The sequence below is a fragment of the Tympanuchus pallidicinctus genome, unplaced genomic scaffold (genome assembly GCF_026119805.1).
Source record: "Tympanuchus pallidicinctus isolate F22 unplaced genomic scaffold, pur_lepc_1.0 scaffold1, whole genome shotgun sequence".
Lineage (NCBI taxonomy): Eukaryota > Metazoa > Chordata > Aves > Galliformes > Phasianidae > Tympanuchus > Tympanuchus pallidicinctus.
The window spans coordinates 84,639,661-84,657,610 of NW_026294618.1; the positions used below are offsets into that span (position 1 = coordinate 84,639,661).

The 17,950-nt window shown below is 40.8% G+C and overlaps 1 protein-coding gene across 7 annotated transcripts in view; it reads left to right on the forward strand.

Annotated features, from left to right (window-relative positions):
- THADA (THADA armadillo repeat containing) overlaps nt 1–17,950 on the forward strand; it is a 218,249-nt gene that overhangs the window by 94,824 nt on the left and 105,475 nt on the right. For 6 of the 7 annotated variants that reach the window (XR_008210141.1, XM_052698123.1, XM_052698146.1 and 3 more), the window contains 2 exons: nt 386–508; nt 1,190–1,281. Coding sequence is in view for 6 of the 7 variants with exons in the window: in XM_052698123.1 (XP_052554083.1) it covers nt 386–508; nt 1,190–1,281 (215 nt within the window). In the remaining variant the exon portion in view is untranslated. Of the gene's footprint in view, nt 1–385; nt 509–1,189; nt 1,282–2,397; nt 2,863–17,950 lie in introns of those variants that run through there. The other variant, XM_052698152.1, reaches the window with a different exon arrangement.

Below are 17,950 nucleotides of genomic sequence, written 5' to 3' on the forward strand. Positions count from 1 at the left end.
GTTGTAGTTTATTTTTTCTCACAGTATCTACTGAACATCAAGAATATTGGACAAGATGATTCTTGTCTTTGAAAGTTATTTTTGCAGCCAGGATAAGCTAAGGAGAAAATGCTGGCCTTCTGTCATAAGTCCTGGACTGAATTTGTTAGACAGATATATTTTTAAACCATAGATGTTTTTATCAGTGTTTCCTTCTGTAGCATTTTAATCTATTAGTTCAACAGCAGCGTTCTTATATTTGGTATGGAAATGAAATGCTGCAAATCTGCACACTGGTTGTTTTTGTTTCATGTTTGCTGTGTTCATTGGGGTAATTAACACATTTGATTTAAGAAGTTTTTTGTGGGATTTATATTGTTTTCCTTTATTTCTCTTACCTCCACAGGTTCATGCTTTAAATATCCTACGGGCACTGTTCAGAGATGCACGTTTAGGTGAAAACGTTATGCCTTATGTTGCAGATGGAATACAAGCAGCAATTCTAGGTTTCACGTCACCTATCTGGGCAGTAAGTTAGCTCTTAATTTTGCTTCTCAAATGTGACAGTATAGGTAGTGATACGTTTCCAGGAAGCTTTGGTACCACTTGTTACCAAGTACCGCAATTGCTAGAATGTTACATGATGAAGTATTTTAAGGTTTGATGAATAATATTACAGACCTGCAAAGAAGATGTAGTTCTGCTCTGTTTTGGATTTCATTTTATTTTTTATTTCAATGTGAAGTGGTGATATTCACAAAAAGTAGGGACAAAGATTATCTTAGATGTAAGAATATACCTGGCTGTTGTATTTTGAGTCAGCATGTTTAGCTAGTAAGAAGTCTATTTTCATTCATTCTTGCTGTTATTTTGCTTTTTAATAAGAGATTCTGAGATAGCTGAACATTTTACAGTCTGCCATGAGAATAAGGGAGGGGAATCCTTTTATCCAATAAAAACCATGGTGCAACCCCTTTGTTAAAGATATACATGTCCAAAATCTGATTTCCTGATAGTGCCATTTTGATAAAGAGGAAAGTTGTTATGAAATACTTGTTCCTATTTGTTGACCTCTGAACAGTAGGCATGTAGTGTCCTTCATTCAGCTGGCTTTTTTTTCAACTGTACATTGGTGATTGTATTAAAAAAATACTTGTACAGTTCAAAGGTTTTTTTTTTTTTTTTTAATTTTGTGTTCTTTTTGTCTTAGGTAAGAAATTCATCTACGCTTCTTTTTAGTGCTCTAATTACAAGGATTTTTGGAGTTAAAAGAGGGAAAGATGAAAATTCAAAAAAAAATAGGTAAGCTTCACTTGCTACCAATATTAAGTTTGCAGAACATGATCTTAGCCAAAAACAATTCAAAAACGTTGCTTGCTTTATGGATGTATTTGCATCATGATGTTAAAAAAAATCTAGGTTTGCTTAAACTGTACTGACAAGAAATAAACTCTTAGGCCAAAAATGTCTGCTATTGAGTGCTGAGAGTTAATTTGCACTCACATGTGATTTTGCTAGGAGGGAATGTTGCTCAGGTGCGAGTTCCTGTGGCTCTTCCAAGTGTGCAGTGTCTTGAGGTCAAAAAATAGGGCCTCTGGTTCTTGACAGCAGAAAGAGAGAGATTAAGGGAACAATGGTCACTTGCACCTTCCCTTATCTGTAAAGTAGGCCTGGACTTAACCTCACTAATTTGAGATTTTTACCTTTAGACACTTTACACTAGAACACTCTGTCCCTCCTTTATGTCTCTTTCCTCATAAGGTCCAAAAATGAGAGCTTGCAAAGCTGCTGCTTTTCCAGGGCATTCCCTGTATTCCCATACTGTTGTCCTCTGTAGTTGGCCTCCAGATCCTCCACTGTGTCTTATGTAAACCCAATTCTCCTCTTACTCTAATACTCCCCAGTGGCTACATTTCTATTTCTCTTAGCAACTGTTAGTCCACAAGCAAAAAATCAGAACCTGCTTTTGTAAGTGGGTGTTTTCCCACTCCTATGTTTTCTTTGGCCTTCAATGCCTCTCTACAGCTTCTGCCACAAATGAAGCATGTCCATACTCTGTAGCTAAGGTTCCTGCTCTGGGAGGAATGCAGAAATAACCACAGACAATCAAATCATTTAAAAATACTCTTGGATAAGTCTGTGGGGCCACGGAGTGGTCACACCATGGTTATTATGGCAACCGTTTCAGAAACGCCTAATGGATTTTCAAATAATGGGCAAGATATGAGATTTCTGAGAGGAAAGAAATGTTATGAATTACCTTTGAAGTTTTCCATTCATTTCTATTCATTATACAGTGATCTATATAGCTAATGTAATTATCATGCCCATTATGAGAAACTAAATGTCCTGGGATGATAGCAATCTTTGTGGTGGTGCTATTTTAGCTCTTTGAAATACTTACCTAATGAATTCCAGGTGTATGAATGTGAGGAAGAAATATGGCTGTGACACTGCAGGGAGATTTCCCTTGTAAGAGAACTCTGTCCCAAAAGTGATATGAAATGTCATCTGTGATACTGCCTGAAATAAACTCCACTTTGTCTTATGCTCAAATCTCTTCTCACTTAAATCAGGAATTCTGTCCCATGCCTCCTGAAAATCAAGTAGAGTAACAAATGTTTCTCACTTCTTGCCTTTTCACTTCATTCCTGTAACAAAACATGATTATTTTTTTTTTTTTTAAATTTCACTCACTAACAGTTATATGAACTTCAACTTTCATAAATTTGTATCCTAGTGAAAAACTTAACCACTAACCTCTGCAGTGTGAGGGCAGACTGACTTTTCAAATATAGACAGTGTGGTGAGATGTGTAATCTGAGATTTCTGTTTGTGAAGTTGCAAAAGGTAATGGCATTTGAGTTGGGGAAATACCAAAATAAATGAAAGTTAATGTCTGTATATGAAGTCATTAAAAACAATGTTGTTAGGTTGTTTGTTGTTGTTTTTTTTTTTATTTGTTTGTTTTAAATATAACCGGCTCTGTCAGCTTGCTTCTCAGAAACTTCTTGTTTACAGTAATTTGTTTGTAATCAGCTTGAACAAAAGGTGTTAAAGCTGGACTGGTTCTTTTCCTTCCTCCTTTCATTTTGCACTTTTTCATTGAACTCTGTATGTAGTCATTTTTACTGTTCCCTTACATAGTGGTCAATACCACAGAACAAGGAATGGGAAAATACTTCTAAAAATGGGTCAGTGAGAGTCAAGAGGTATGAAAATAGAGGCAGTCTCAGGACCTGCAACATAATTATGACTCTTATCTTCCTCTCTTGAGGTATTAGTTTAAAACGAAAACGATGCAGAGATTGTTTGCTATTTTGTTTATAATGCTTCTTCCTCTTAGACCAGCCCATGGATTGAAGCTAGTGTGCATACAGGTAAAGGTTTGTCTTTCAGTACCAGCAGGTGTCACCGCTGCTGCACAGCTGCTCAGCTACCTCTCCAGGGTTCATCTGCACTCGGGCACTTTTCTTTGGGACTCTAATCTTGTTTTGTTTAGTGTTTTGCCAAAACAGGATTCATATATTAAATTGATTATTTTTTTCACTTTATATCTGGCAGTTTACTTCAAAAGAACTATTATTTCAGCAACTTGCATCTACGAGAGTTTATGTGAAAATCATTTGTTTGTGAGGTGCTTGCTGCGTTGCTGACAGGGTATTCTGCTAACGTTAAGGGGAATCTTGTCTGTGGACAGAGACTGAAGCCCTGTAGCAGCCACCAGGACCTTGTTTCCAGTTTGCCAGCCTTATTTTAGATTAAGGATTTAAATCTTTCTGTGCTGTGTCAGCAGGGAGGTAGCTTAATGATTGGCTGTTCTGTCAAAAAAAGGAAAAAGAAAACTTTGTCAGAAAAATACTGGCAACTTAATTCTAGTTCTGTGCAACATTTCTATACTTTGTTTTATAATTTTGATATTTTCTTATATTTTTTGTTTTATGTCCACTAAGAATTCACATACATCCTTCATGCAAAAGTTACAGGCCTATCCATATCTTCTACCGCCTTTAGTTTTCTGATATCATATTCCATTCCCTATTTATGTTAATTGTGTGTTATAATGCTGTGCAGCCAGGATGTTTATGTAGTCATAGTGTGGTGCCTGTCTATTATTTGATGGTCTGGATCAGTTCTGAAGTATTGGATTTACTGAACTATAACCAGTGTCTGATCAGTAAGGTGATGTAGTTTGTTTTTCCAAGCATATATGAAAGAATGGCTTCTCTTTCCATTTTCTTTTGCTTTCCTTTATCTTTCCTCTCAAAAATGTCTGGTGTCATTTTGACCATTTATACCAGAAAACTGTGAAAGAGTCCCCCATCTCATTGACAAAAAGGGGATTTCTGTGTTTGCTTGCAGGAATTTAGACAGCATGTGCAGTGGTTGTTGCTATTGGAGAGCAGAGGTAGGAAAAGGCATGCTGAGCTGGGCTTTCTGATCATTGAATGGGTGCTAGGAAGGTCAGCCAGAAGAGTCTGAAGACAAAAGCAATCCTATGATAGTTTAGAGGAGATGAGTTGAAGAAACTACCAACTGTATATCGTGATTTCTGCTTAGTTGTGCTGGTTTCGTGGGTAGTGGGGCAACACTGAGGGTTCATGCATGTGTTTGCATCAACAGCTGTATTGGCACTGCTGGGACTGTCAAACTGGGGTAGCAAAGAAGGGGGATTTCTTAAGCAGAATTCTGTGCTGATGCCAAACTTCACTCTTAATGGTTCACTGGAAATTTGAAGGAACTGCTTTGCATCATGACACAGGAGATGAAATCATATCCTGATTTCATTTAAATATTGATGTCTCTTTAATTTTAGCATGGGTAAAGAAATGATGAGTTGAAAAACGTGTACTTGAAAAGTAGCAACTACATGCAGCTCCTACAAGTAAAAGAGATTGTGCGAAGACTCTTTAGTGATCCATGCAACTGTATGGATTGAGCATTTTGTTTCTAGTGAAAAGAATGTTAGAGACCAAGAGATTTCTTCTGGGGTCTATCTGACAAAGACTACATCAAAAAAATTAACACACATACACACAGGCACCTGTGTCTATCATAGGTATTTCTGGTCTGTAGTCCAGTGCAAATTAAAGATGCTAGTGCTTGTTATTCGATAAGACTCTTCTTATTAAATAGGTTGTATTTCTGGCTTTATTTATTTCAAGGATGGGCACTATCAGAAATTGTGTCAAATTTGCTGTTTGTGATGTAACATGCTTCAGTGCTTTAGAGCAATAAAAAGGGATTGTCCTGGCTTATCTGAAAACTGAAGTTGGAATACGAATGTAGCGAAGTCCTCAGAAAGAATAACCAATGGCTTCAAAAGATGAGATGAAAAGGAAGAGCAAGGGGAGGATTTCCCTTGGCTTCTGACCTTGGTGGAGGAGGTTCCCATAAAGAAAAGCTTCAAGTCTTTGATTAAAAAGCTCTGTTGTAAGCCAGACTGAAATGGTACAACACAAACACATGGTTTTTAAACAAAGTAACTGATGTAAATATAATTTTCATTTTTTATGAGGAAAAAGAATCTTGCTTATTTAGGTTTCAGTGAAGGGAAAATACATATTCAGTAAAATACTTAGAAATTATTAATGTGCATTTTATGTTGATGAGATATTCATGCTGATAGGAAAATGAGTATGAATACTGCTATGTTCCTGATACTGAGCTAGATATAAAGAACTGTAAGTCTCTGCTAACAGTCAGTAAATGTTGATGATTATTAATAACTTCAAGCACTTGGAAAAAGGGGAAGTTGTATTTCTAATTACAATAAGATGGATGTAGATGTGAATAGGTTTTGAAGCTGCACTCTTGGCTGTGAGGCGGTCAGTATGCAATACTGCCTTCTACTTTCTTTGTTTTTAATTGCAAGTTCAGTCTTCAGCACTTCTCAGTAAGCAGTTGCACTAAGTAGAACCAAATTAGCTTTTAAAATCACTGCTGTTTTCTCATAAATTGACATGTACTTGTTCCTTAACATAAAGTTTCTTAAGACCAGAAACTATTTTGTTTTATGCTCTGAAGGTTTAGAGGAAAACATTGAAAATTGAATGTTCTATTGTAATCCTCTCTTTTCCTGCTGTTATCCTTAAATTAAATTAATCTGGTATTATTTTCCTTTTCACTAAGCCACTTCAGAATTGTAGCTTAAAGTATGTAAAACATACATCCAGAAGTTCATGGTTCCTGTTGAATGTTCCACATCTGACAGGCTAATACTTCAGTACTTCCAGCTTCACAGCTGAAAAGTCCATCTTGTGGCAACCTTGTTGAACATTTGCTATGCATCACCCTGAGGTCTGGCAAGATTTCTGAGTTGGGTCCTTGCATGCCTGCAGTCACTTGTGATAAATGGGAAGAAACTTTGATGACACAAATGTGGTCAATGTGCTGTAATGGCACTCTGGTGTTGTAAAATGAGATAACCCTTGCAAGAGTTTCATTAGAGGTGAAAGTATGACTTGATTCACAACACTGAGCTCTGTGTGTACCTCTTGGACTGAGTGCTGCAGAGGGAAGGGTTGGGATTGCTTTATCTTGGATCTCATTAGTGCTTCTTCCATGGCAGCTAAAATAAGTGATGGAGATTTCAAGAGATATCTGAGCAAATTAAGTACCCTGGTTCTTACTTTTCTTCCAACTCCTTCAGTGTCACACTTTGCAGCCTGTCCTCTCTTTTGCCACTTTAGTTGTTCCAGTGGGTGCTTGCAAAGTAGTTATTAAGGATTTGGTGCAGAAGGTTGTCTTGTGAGAGGGAGCTGTTTCTCCTTTTTTTTTTTTTTTTTTATAAAAAAAAACAAAACCACAAAAACCTCCCTTTTCTATCTGGCAAAAATAGGCCCATAGCTTTTTTATTTTTCATGCTCAGTCTCTTTTGTATTGACTTTGACAGATTTAGAAGACTTGATCTCAAAGCAAACATGCAAAAGTTCAGACTGAATCAGATAACAATTATGACATTTAAGACGAATTGTTCAATAACAATGGGCTTATTTAGACGCAGGCTTCCTGCACTGAAGTGCTTTTGTAATAGGAATGATTATTAATTGCTATTAATTTGTAACTTTAAGATAAAATTTATGAAAATGTTCAGAAACAGATACAAATTGAGAACAACCTCTGAAACAAATGTCATGTCACTGACCCTCTCCTCCTGCTCACTATTATTTGTTTTTCTGTTTGTTTCGCATCCCTAATCTAAAACTATCCAAAATTTCTTGTATCAGACAAAAATGAGTGTTCTCCTTGAGGTTGAAGGTGTGCTTATATAATTTCTGTTTATTTTAGAAGCACAAGACATGTCTGAAATCTGAAGAACCCTTTTTACCTCAAGATTTCCCGATTAACACAAACCTGTTTCAAATCTTTACTGCTCAAATACAAAGTATTGTCTACTTGCAAATGTGTATCCACGCTCACTTGAACAAAAAGAAACTTCATTGTGGACTGTCTCAAGTTAGAGCCAGTAAATAGAGAAATAAATGTAGTAAAGCAATGTGTATGAAAGTCCGTCCAAAGTGAAATATCCTAAAAATACACGTGCTGCCCTGAAGTAACTTCAAGCCATTTTAAACAGAACAGAGGCTTAATGTTTGTTTCTAACAAGTGACTGAATTGTGTTCAGTGAAACAAAAATTAATGTAAGACTAACTGCATGAGTAGATACTGTAGTTTTTATTGTAGTGATTAAAAAAAAATGATTAATATGAATTGATACAATTGTTCTGTTTTGTTCTCTACATAATGTACACACCATGTATTCATGAACTTTACCACGCTTAGTGATAAGCAGCTATTCTTCACAAATTAGAAAGGTATAGTGTGGGCTGTTTGGAGGCAAAATTTACAATGCTAAGTCTGTGGCAAGAGATTAAAGATAATAGTTGCATAGTCAGTGATTGAGGAGAATTATTGGAGGCTTTCTAGAGATAATTTTATGCATTTATATGAAATATGCACACACCTTTGCATACTCATGGGAATACCATACGTGTTTTTAGGAAAATAATTCTTAAATTGTTTAACATACTTAATATGTTCTTCTCTTTTTAACTGTTTATGTATATGTATGCGTGTATATCTACATTTGGTGTTAATTAATATGCTGATATAGATACCAGGTTATATCTGTGATACTGGTTTTTGGTTATGTTTCTCTATTTTTATTGCCAGCCCATTATGCATTTACTTCTCTTGCTAGTACAGCAACAATAATGCCATTAGAAAAAGCTTCTGCTTGGTGTTTTAGTAAACTGTGTTTCATAATTATTCCTCTCAGTCACACTTTTCCTGAAGTATTTGTTCTGCACAGGTGCCTTTTTCCATACCTGATTTCACAAAGGATATAATAAATAGCAAAACAAGAGGCATAAAGAAATTTGTACTTGAAAGAGATCAAAGCACACCAGACCATGCAGACCTTTGGAAATCTTGGCTAGCTCTCTTGTAAATAAAGGTGCTTCTAAAGCAGAAGGTATTTAACTACTGTATTTATATAGAGTTTGATTGATAGTTCAGTTATTAAACTCATAAAAACACAGCAACGTAAACTAGTAAGAATGTTTATTCTAGCACTTCTATCTGGAGGAAAATGAAAACCAAGATATAATGGCATATTCTTGGTTATTTTTAAGTATTTATCTTAGGGTTCTGTAGTGTAAAAGAATGTTTTTTTTCATGTCAGTGATCTTGAACCCCAGAGCAGTAAGCAAAATAGTTTAAGTATTTTCTAGTTCTTTAACAAAAGAAATGTTAGAGTTATTGTAGGTGCATAGTGGTCACATCTCCGTTGAAGGAACAAACCCCACGTCTTTATAATGATTCTTCTATCCACGTCACAGTGTTTTTCATGGTGTAAAAAAGAAATTGGAATTGTGTTTTGTGTTTACTAAAATGAGGCTATAGGAAATTTGGCACACTCACTAAAAGAGGTGTTGTGCATCATGTTAGGTTTAGAAAAACAAGTACACAGTAACATTTGGCATTATTGCTGTTGGGGTTATTAGTTGATATGTTGCACCAACTTTTTAGAATGACTTTTGCCAGGCTTCACTGTGTCTCTCCATACCTCCATCCAAAATCACGTGGGCTTTTTTTCTGCTGTGGGAGACCTGAAATTCTCTTAGTCATGTGAAAAGGTTGTTTGGAAGTACCTTGTTCTGAGAAATGGTGGGATTTCAGAAGTTTAAGTCTGAGATATGTTCCCTAAAGAAAAATAATCCAAAATGCAACTCTGAAAACATGTATGTAATCTTTATTACTAAAGGACCTTTCTTGTTGCCATTATCTGTCTTTTAGGACTGGTGATGTGTCTTTGGTTGTTATTCAGAGGAAGTGCTAATCAAGAATTTTCATAATTATATATGATTTTTGAATGGTGGCTTTTGTTTCATATTAAGCTGGTATTTAAAATAACATAGTTCACATTGTCCTGAGCGTATGGTAAAATTGCTATTTTGGAAAAAAAAGATAAATCTCAAGAATCTCGTTGTTAGCAGGAACTATTGTTTGCTGAAATTACAGTAGGTAGATGTAACCTATCAATACAGAAGATTAGAAGAAATCTGACTAAGGGTTAAAGTCATGCTGCTGGAATGGAAAATAACTAAATGGAATCATAGAAATGTTGATTGGAAGGAGACCTCTCGATTCCCATTAAAAATATGATTCAGCAGCACCAAATTAGGACAGCAGTGACTTTGCTTGAGTTTAAAACTTCCAGTGGCTATGTCACTGCATTACCTGTCTAAATCTAGGATTATTTTTTTTGTTGCACAATTTAAAACTTCTGAGCTGCTATTTGTGATTTCTGATCCTTTCTATACTATTTTACAACTACTGCAGGAAACCTAGGATGTAATCTCTGATTCTTCAAGCCAGTCATAACCTGCTGTTTGACCTTCCCTGAGCCTCCTCTCTCAGATGGAGCAAACCTGGCTCTTTCAGATTCTCATAGGGTATATCCTCTAGACCCTGTCCATCAGTGCAGCTGTTTGCTGGACCCTCTCCTATGTCTTCTAATCTTTTCCGCATGTGGCAACTCAAAATTGGATGGAGGATTCCATGTGCCAAGTACACGAGGATAATAATTTCCCTTGATCTGCTGCCACATTTGTCATAATGAATGTAGGCCAGTAAGTGGTTTGCCTTGTTTGCCATGAGGACGTATCATTGGCTCATACTGAGCTTGGCATCTACTATAACCCTCAGGTTCTTTGCGGTGGAGCTGTTACTGAGCCAGCTGGTTTTCAGCCTTTGCTGATCCTCAGGTTTGTTCAACCCAGGTGGAAAACTTTGTATTTCTCCTTGTAGAACTACATGAGGTTTCTGTTGGCTCAAGCTTCTCCAGATCTGCCTAGACTGAACTTTTACTATTTGTTGTTTCATCTACTCCCTTTAATTCACTGTTGTCCACAGATCTGCAGAGGATGCTTTCCACTTCATCAACAAAGTTGTTAAAAGGTATTTAAGCATGAAAAGGCTTCAGTATTGACCCATGGAGTATTCTTCTGGTTACTAGCCAATGTTGAGCCACTGATTACTACCTTTTGGGCTGGGTAGTCCAGCCCAAATGCTCTGTTTATTCACGCTGTACATTTTCAGCTACCATGTGAGAAAGCTGGGTAATAAAGCTGAATCTGTGTAATGATTTTCAGTCCAATTTAAAATTTGCTGTCATAATACAAATATAGTTCAACTACTTTCCCTAGGAAATAAGAAGGAACAGATTTTGAAAGTAATTTTAAAATTGCTTTATCAAATGTCAAAATGTGAGTTTAATCTATTTAAATGCTCATCAGACTCATGGATTCTCTCTGCATTTACAGACAAGTATCTTTAGGTTGTTTTCAGTATCAGTTACTTTTTTTCTGGACTTGAGATTCTGAAATGTGACAAATTCAGAGTCTTTTAGTAACATACATGCTCTTTTCCCAAACGACTGTTATGGTGCTTGCCCTATGGAATTTACAGAATATCTTCTTGGGCTCACCGTAATGGAGTCATCTTAGATGACTTTAAATTTAATATTCTGCTAGCACAATTCTTTTTGAGGCTTTTTTGGTTTTGATGTTTAAGAAGGTGTGAGCTGCTTGTTCAGAAGCACACTGTGGACTTCAATTTTCTTTAAAAAAAAAAAAAAAAAGTGTCTAATAGAAGCAAGATTCTAAGGGTGATGGCTGAGTATCTGGAACTTCTGTAAGGAAGTTATAGAAATGTTTCCATGCGCATCTAGTGTGATGTTTTGGAATCTGCTTGCATATGGTCTTAGCATGTCTGAAGACACGAAGGGTGAGTTTTGGAAAAAATAGCTCAGTAGCAGTTAAACTGCATGCTTGAGCAAGGGATAGAATTTCCATAGGGATGAATGTGTCGCAAAACCATAGGAACACAGGACAGTTAGAATTCTGCTGGTACAATTACTGAGTTCTTTGAATAAATAAGCTTGCTATACAGTTTCTTTCATGAACTGATCAGGTCTCATCACAGAAACAGCTTGCGTTTTTCTACTATTGCTGCAGGAAGACTCTGGGAATGCCCTCTTTCAGAGTAAAACTTATCAAGAATTTTGCAGCTTTTCTGGTTAGAAACTTAACTTGAAGCATATTCATGGTCATTTAATACTCATCAGTTCTTGTGCCAGCGTTGTTCTTTATTTTAAATAATTATTTTCTCTCTTGATGCTTTCCTTGATGTATTCATGGATGTCAGTCATATATCTCTTCTGTGTTAATTTTGCCAGACAAAACAAGCTTTAAATCTCCACTTCGAAAATTTGTTTTCTATTCCCTTGGTCATGTGAGCAGCTTTTTTAAGTGTCTTACTTAGCTGGAAGTTAGCTCTGATGTGTCAAAAGAGACCCTCATTTTGGGGAAAAAGTTCCTAGCAAAATACTAGGGAACAGAAACAAATATTTTCTTGATACAAAATATCACCTTCCAAAGGCACTCAAGAATAAATGCAGCAGCAGCATGATCATGATGCAGCAGCAGCATGATCATGATGCAGCAGCAGCATGATCATGATGCAGCAGCAGCATGATCATGATGCAGCAGCAGCATGATCATGATGCAGCAGCAGCATGATCATGATGCAGCAGCAGCATGATCATGATGCAGCAGCAGCATGATCATGATGCAGCAGCAGCATGATCATGATGCAGCAGCAGCATGATCATGATGCAGCAGCAGCATGATCATGATGCAGCAGCAGCATGATCATGATGCAGCAGCAGCATGATCATGATGCAGCAGCAGCATGATCATGATGCAGCAGCAGCATGATCATGATGCAGCAGCAGCATGATCATGATGCAGCAGCAGCATGATCATGATGCAGCAGCAGCATGATCATGATGCAGCAGCAGCATGATCATGATGCAGCAGCAGCATGATCATGATGCAGCAGCAGCATGATCATGATGCAGCAGCAGCATGATCATGATGCAGCAGCAGCATGATCATGATGCAGCAGCAGCATGATCATGATGCAGCAGCAGCATGATCATGATGCAGCAGCAGCATGATCATGATGCAGCAGCAGCATGATCATGATGCAGCAGCAGCATGATCATGATGCAGCAGCAGCATGATCATGATGCAGCAGCAGCATGATCATGATGCAGCAGCAGCATGATCATGATGCAGCAGCAGCATGATCATGATGCAGCAGCAGCATGATCATGATGCAGCAGCAGCATGATCATGATGCAGCAGCAGCATGATCATGATGCAGCAGCAGCATGATCATGATGCAGCAGCAGCATGATCATGATGCAGCAGCAGCATGATCATGATGCAGCAGCAGCATGATCATGATGCAGCAGCAGCATGATCATGATGCAGCAGCAGCATGATCATGATGCAGCAGCAGCATGATCATGATGCAGCAGCAGCATGATCATGATGCAGCAGCAGCATGATCATGATGCAGCAGCAGCATGATCATGATGCAGCAGCAGCATGATCATGATGCAGCAGCAGCATGATCATGATGCAGCAGCAGCATGATCATGATGCAGCAGCAGCATGATCATGATGCAGCAGCAGCATGATCATGATGCAGCAGCAGCATGATCATGATGCAGCAGCAGCATGATCATGATGCAGCAGCAGCATGATCATGATGCAGCAGCAGCATGATCATGATGCAGCAGCAGCATGATCATGATGCAGCAGCAGCATGATCATGATGCAGCAGCAGCATGATCATGATGCAGCAGCAGCATGATCATGATGCAGCAGCAGCATGATCATGATGCAGCAGCAGCATGATCATGATGCAGCAGCAGCATGATCATGATGCAGCAGCAGCATGATCATGATGCAGCAGCAGCATGATCATGATGCAGCAGCAGCATGATCATGATGCAGCAGCAGCATGATCATGATGCAGCAGCAGCATGATCATGATGCAGCAGCAGCATGATCATGATGCAGCAGCAGCATGATCATGATGCAGCAGCAGCATGATCATGATGCAGCAGCAGCATGATCATGATGCAGCAGCAGCATGATCATGATGCAGCAGCAGCATGATCATGATGCAGCAGCAGCATGATCATGATGCAGCAGCAGCATGATCATGATGCAGCAGCAGCATGATCATGATGCAGCAGCAGCATGATCATGATGCAGCAGCAGCATGATCATGATGCAGCAGCAGCATGATCATGATGCAGCAGCAGCATGATCATGATGCAGCAGCAGCATGATCATGATGCAGCAGCAGCATGATCATGATGCAGCAGCAGCATGATCATGATGCAGCAGCAGCATGATCATGATGCAGCAGCAGCATGATCATGATGCAGCAGCAGCATGATCATGATGCAGCAGCAGCATGATCATGATGCAGCAGCAGCATGATCATGATGCAGCAGCAGCATGATCATGATGCAGCAGCAGCATGATCATGATGCAGCAGCAGCATGATCATGATGCAGCAGCAGCATGATCATGATGCAGCAGCAGCATGATCATGATGCAGCAGCAGCATGATCATGATGCAGCAGCAGCATGATCATGATGCAGCAGCAGCATGATCATGATGCAGCAGCAGCATGATCATGATGCAGCAGCAGCATGATCATGATGCAGCAGCAGCATGATCATGATGCAGCAGCAGCATGATCATGATGCAGCAGCAGCATGATCATGATGCAGCAGCAGCATGATCATGATGCAGCAGCAGCATGATCATGATGCAGCAGCAGCATGATCATGATGCAGCAGCAGCATGATCATGATGCAGCAGCAGCATGATCATGATGCAGCAGCAGCATGATCATGATGCAGCAGCAGCATGATCATGATGCAGCAGCAGCATGATCATGATGCAGCAGCAGCATGATCATGATGCAGCAGCAGCATGATCATGATGCAGCAGCAGCATGATCATGATGCAGCAGCAGCATGATCATGATGCAGCAGCAGCATGATCATGATGCAGCAGCAGCATGATCATGATGCAGCAGCAGCATGATCATGATGCAGCAGCAGCATGATCATGATGCAGCAGCAGCATGATCATGATGCAGCAGCAGCATGATCATGATGCAGCAGCAGCATGATCATGATGCAGCAGCAGCATGATCATGATGCAGCAGCAGCATGATCATGATGCAGCAGCAGCATGATCATGATGCAGCAGCAGCATGATCATGATGCAGCAGCAGCATGATCATGATGCAGCAGCAGCATGATCATGATGCAGCAGCAGCATGATCATGATGCAGCAGCAGCATGATCATGATGCAGCAGCAGCATGATCATGATGCAGCAGCAGCATGATCATGATGCAGCAGCAGCATGATCATGATGCAGCAGCAGCATGATCATGATGCAGCAGCAGCATGATCATGATGCAGCAGCAGCATGATCATGATGCAGCAGCAGCATGATCATGATGCAGCAGCAGCATGATCATGATGCAGCAGCAGCATGATCATGATGCAGCAGCAGCATGATCATGATGCAGCAGCAGCATGATCATGATGCAGCAGCAGCATGATCATGATGCAGCAGCAGCATGATCATGATGCAGCAGCAGCATGATCATGATGCAGCAGCAGCATGATCATGATGCAGCAGCAGCATGATCATGATGCAGCAGCAGCATGATCATGATGCAGCAGCAGCATGATCATGATGCAGCAGCAGCATGATCATGATGCAGCAGCAGCATGATCATGATGCAGCAGCAGCATGATCATGATGCAGCAGCAGCATGATCATGATGCAGCAGCAGCATGATCATGATGCAGCAGCAGCATGATCATGATGCAGCAGCAGCATGATCATGATGCAGCAGCAGCATGATCATGATGCAGCAGCAGCATGATCATGATGCAGCAGCAGCATGATCATGATGCAGCAGCAGCATGATCATGATGCAGCAGCAGCATGATCATGATGCAGCAGCAGCATGATCATGATGCAGCAGCAGCATGATCATGATGCAGCAGCAGCATGATCATGATGCAGCAGCAGCATGATCATGATGCAGCAGCAGCATGATCATGATGCAGCAGCAGCATGATCATGATGCAGCAGCAGCATGATCATGATGCAGCAGCAGCATGATCATGATGCAGCAGCAGCATGATCATGATGCAGCAGCAGCATGATCATGATGCAGCAGCAGCATGATCATGATGCAGCAGCAGCATGATCATGATGCAGCAGCAGCATGATCATGATGCAGCAGCAGCATGATCATGATGCAGCAGCAGCATGATCATGATGCAGCAGCAGCATGATCATGATGCAGCAGCAGCATGATCATGATGCAGCAGCAGCATGATCATGATGCAGCAGCAGCATGATCATGATGCAGCAGCAGCATGATCATGATGCAGCAGCAGCATGATCATGATGCAGCAGCAGCATGATCATGATGCAGCAGCAGCATGATCATGATGCAGCAGCAGCATGATCATGATGCAGCAGCAGCATGATCATGATGCAGCAGCAGCATGATCATGATGCAGCAGCAGCATGATCATGATGCAGCAGCAGCATGATCATGATGCAGCAGCAGCATGATCATGATGCAGCAGCAGCATGATCATGATGCAGCAGCAGCATGATCATGATGCAGCAGCAGCATGATCATGATGCAGCAGCAGCATGATCATGATGCAGCAGCAGCATGATCATGATGCAGCAGCAGCATGATCATGATGCAGCAGCAGCATGATCATGATGCAGCAGCAGCATGATCATGATGCAGCAGCAGCATGATCATGATGCAGCAGCAGCATGATCATGATGCAGCAGCAGCATGATCATGATGCAGCAGCAGCATGATCATGATGCAGCAGCAGCATGATCATGATGCAGCAGCAGCATGATCATGATGCAGCAGCAGCATGATCATGATGCAGCAGCAGCATGATCATGATGCAGCAGCAGCATGATCATGATGCAGCAGCAGCATGATCATGATGCAGCAGCAGCATGATCATGATGCAGCAGCAGCATGATCATGATGCAGCAGCAGCATGATCATGATGCAGCAGCAGCATGATCATGATGCAGCAGCAGCATGATCATGATGCAGCAGCAGCATGATCATGATGCAGCAGCAGCATGATCATGATGCAGCAGCAGCATGATCATGATGCAGCAGCAGCATGATCATGATGCAGCAGCAGCATGATCATGATGCAGCAGCAGCATGATCATGATGCAGCAGCAGCATGATCATGATGCAGCAGCAGCATGATCATGATGCAGCAGCAGCATGATCATGATGCAGCAGCAGCATGATCATGATGCAGCAGCAGCATGATCATGATGCAGCAGCAGCATGATCATGATGCAGCAGCAGCATGATCATGATGCAGCAGCAGCATGATCATGATGCAGCAGCAGCATGATCATGATGCAGCAGCAGCATGATCATGATGCAGCAGCAGCATGATCATGATGCAGCAGCAGCATGATCATGATGCAGCAGCAGCATGATCATGATGCAGCAGCAGCATGATCATGATGCAGCAGCAGCATGATCATGATGCAGCAGCAGCATGATCATGATGCAGCAGCAGCATGATCATGATGCAGCAGCAGCATGATCATGATGCAGCAGCAGCATGATCATGATGCAGCAGCAGCATGATCATGATGCAGCAGCAGCATGATCATGATGCAGCAGCAGCATGATCATGATGCAGCAGCAGCATGATCATGATGCAGCAGCAGCATGATCATGATGCAGCAGCAGCATGATCATGATGCAGCAGCAGCATGATCATGATGCAGCAGCAGCATGATCATGATGCAGCAGCAGCATGATCATGATGCAGCAGCAGCATGATCATGATGCAGCAGCAGCATGATCATGATGCAGCAGCAGCATGATCATGATGCAGCAGCAGCATGATCATGATGCAGCAGCAGCATGATCATGATGCAGCAGCAGCATGATCATGATGCAGCAGCAGCATGATCATGATGCAGCAGCAGCATGATCATGATGCAGCAGCAGCATGATCATGATGCAGCAGCAGCATGATCATGATGCAGCAGCAGCATGATCATGATGCAGCAGCAGCATGATCATGATGCAGCAGCAGCATGATCATGATGCAGCAGCAGCATGATCATGATGCAGCAGCAGCATGATCATGATGCAGCAGCAGCATGATCATGATGCAGCAGCAGCATGATCATGATGCAGCAGCAGCATGATCATGATGCAGCAGCAGCATGATCATGATGCAGCAGCAGCATGATCATGATGCAGCAGCAGCATGATCATGATGCAGCAGCAGCATGATCATGATGCAGCAGCAGCATGATCATGATGCAGCAGCAGCATGATCATGATGCAGCAGCAGCATGATCATGATGCAGCAGCAGCATGATCATGATGCAGCAGCAGCATGATCATGATGCAGCAGCAGCATGATCATGATGCAGCAGCAGCATGATCATGATGCAGCAGCAGCATGATCATGATGCAG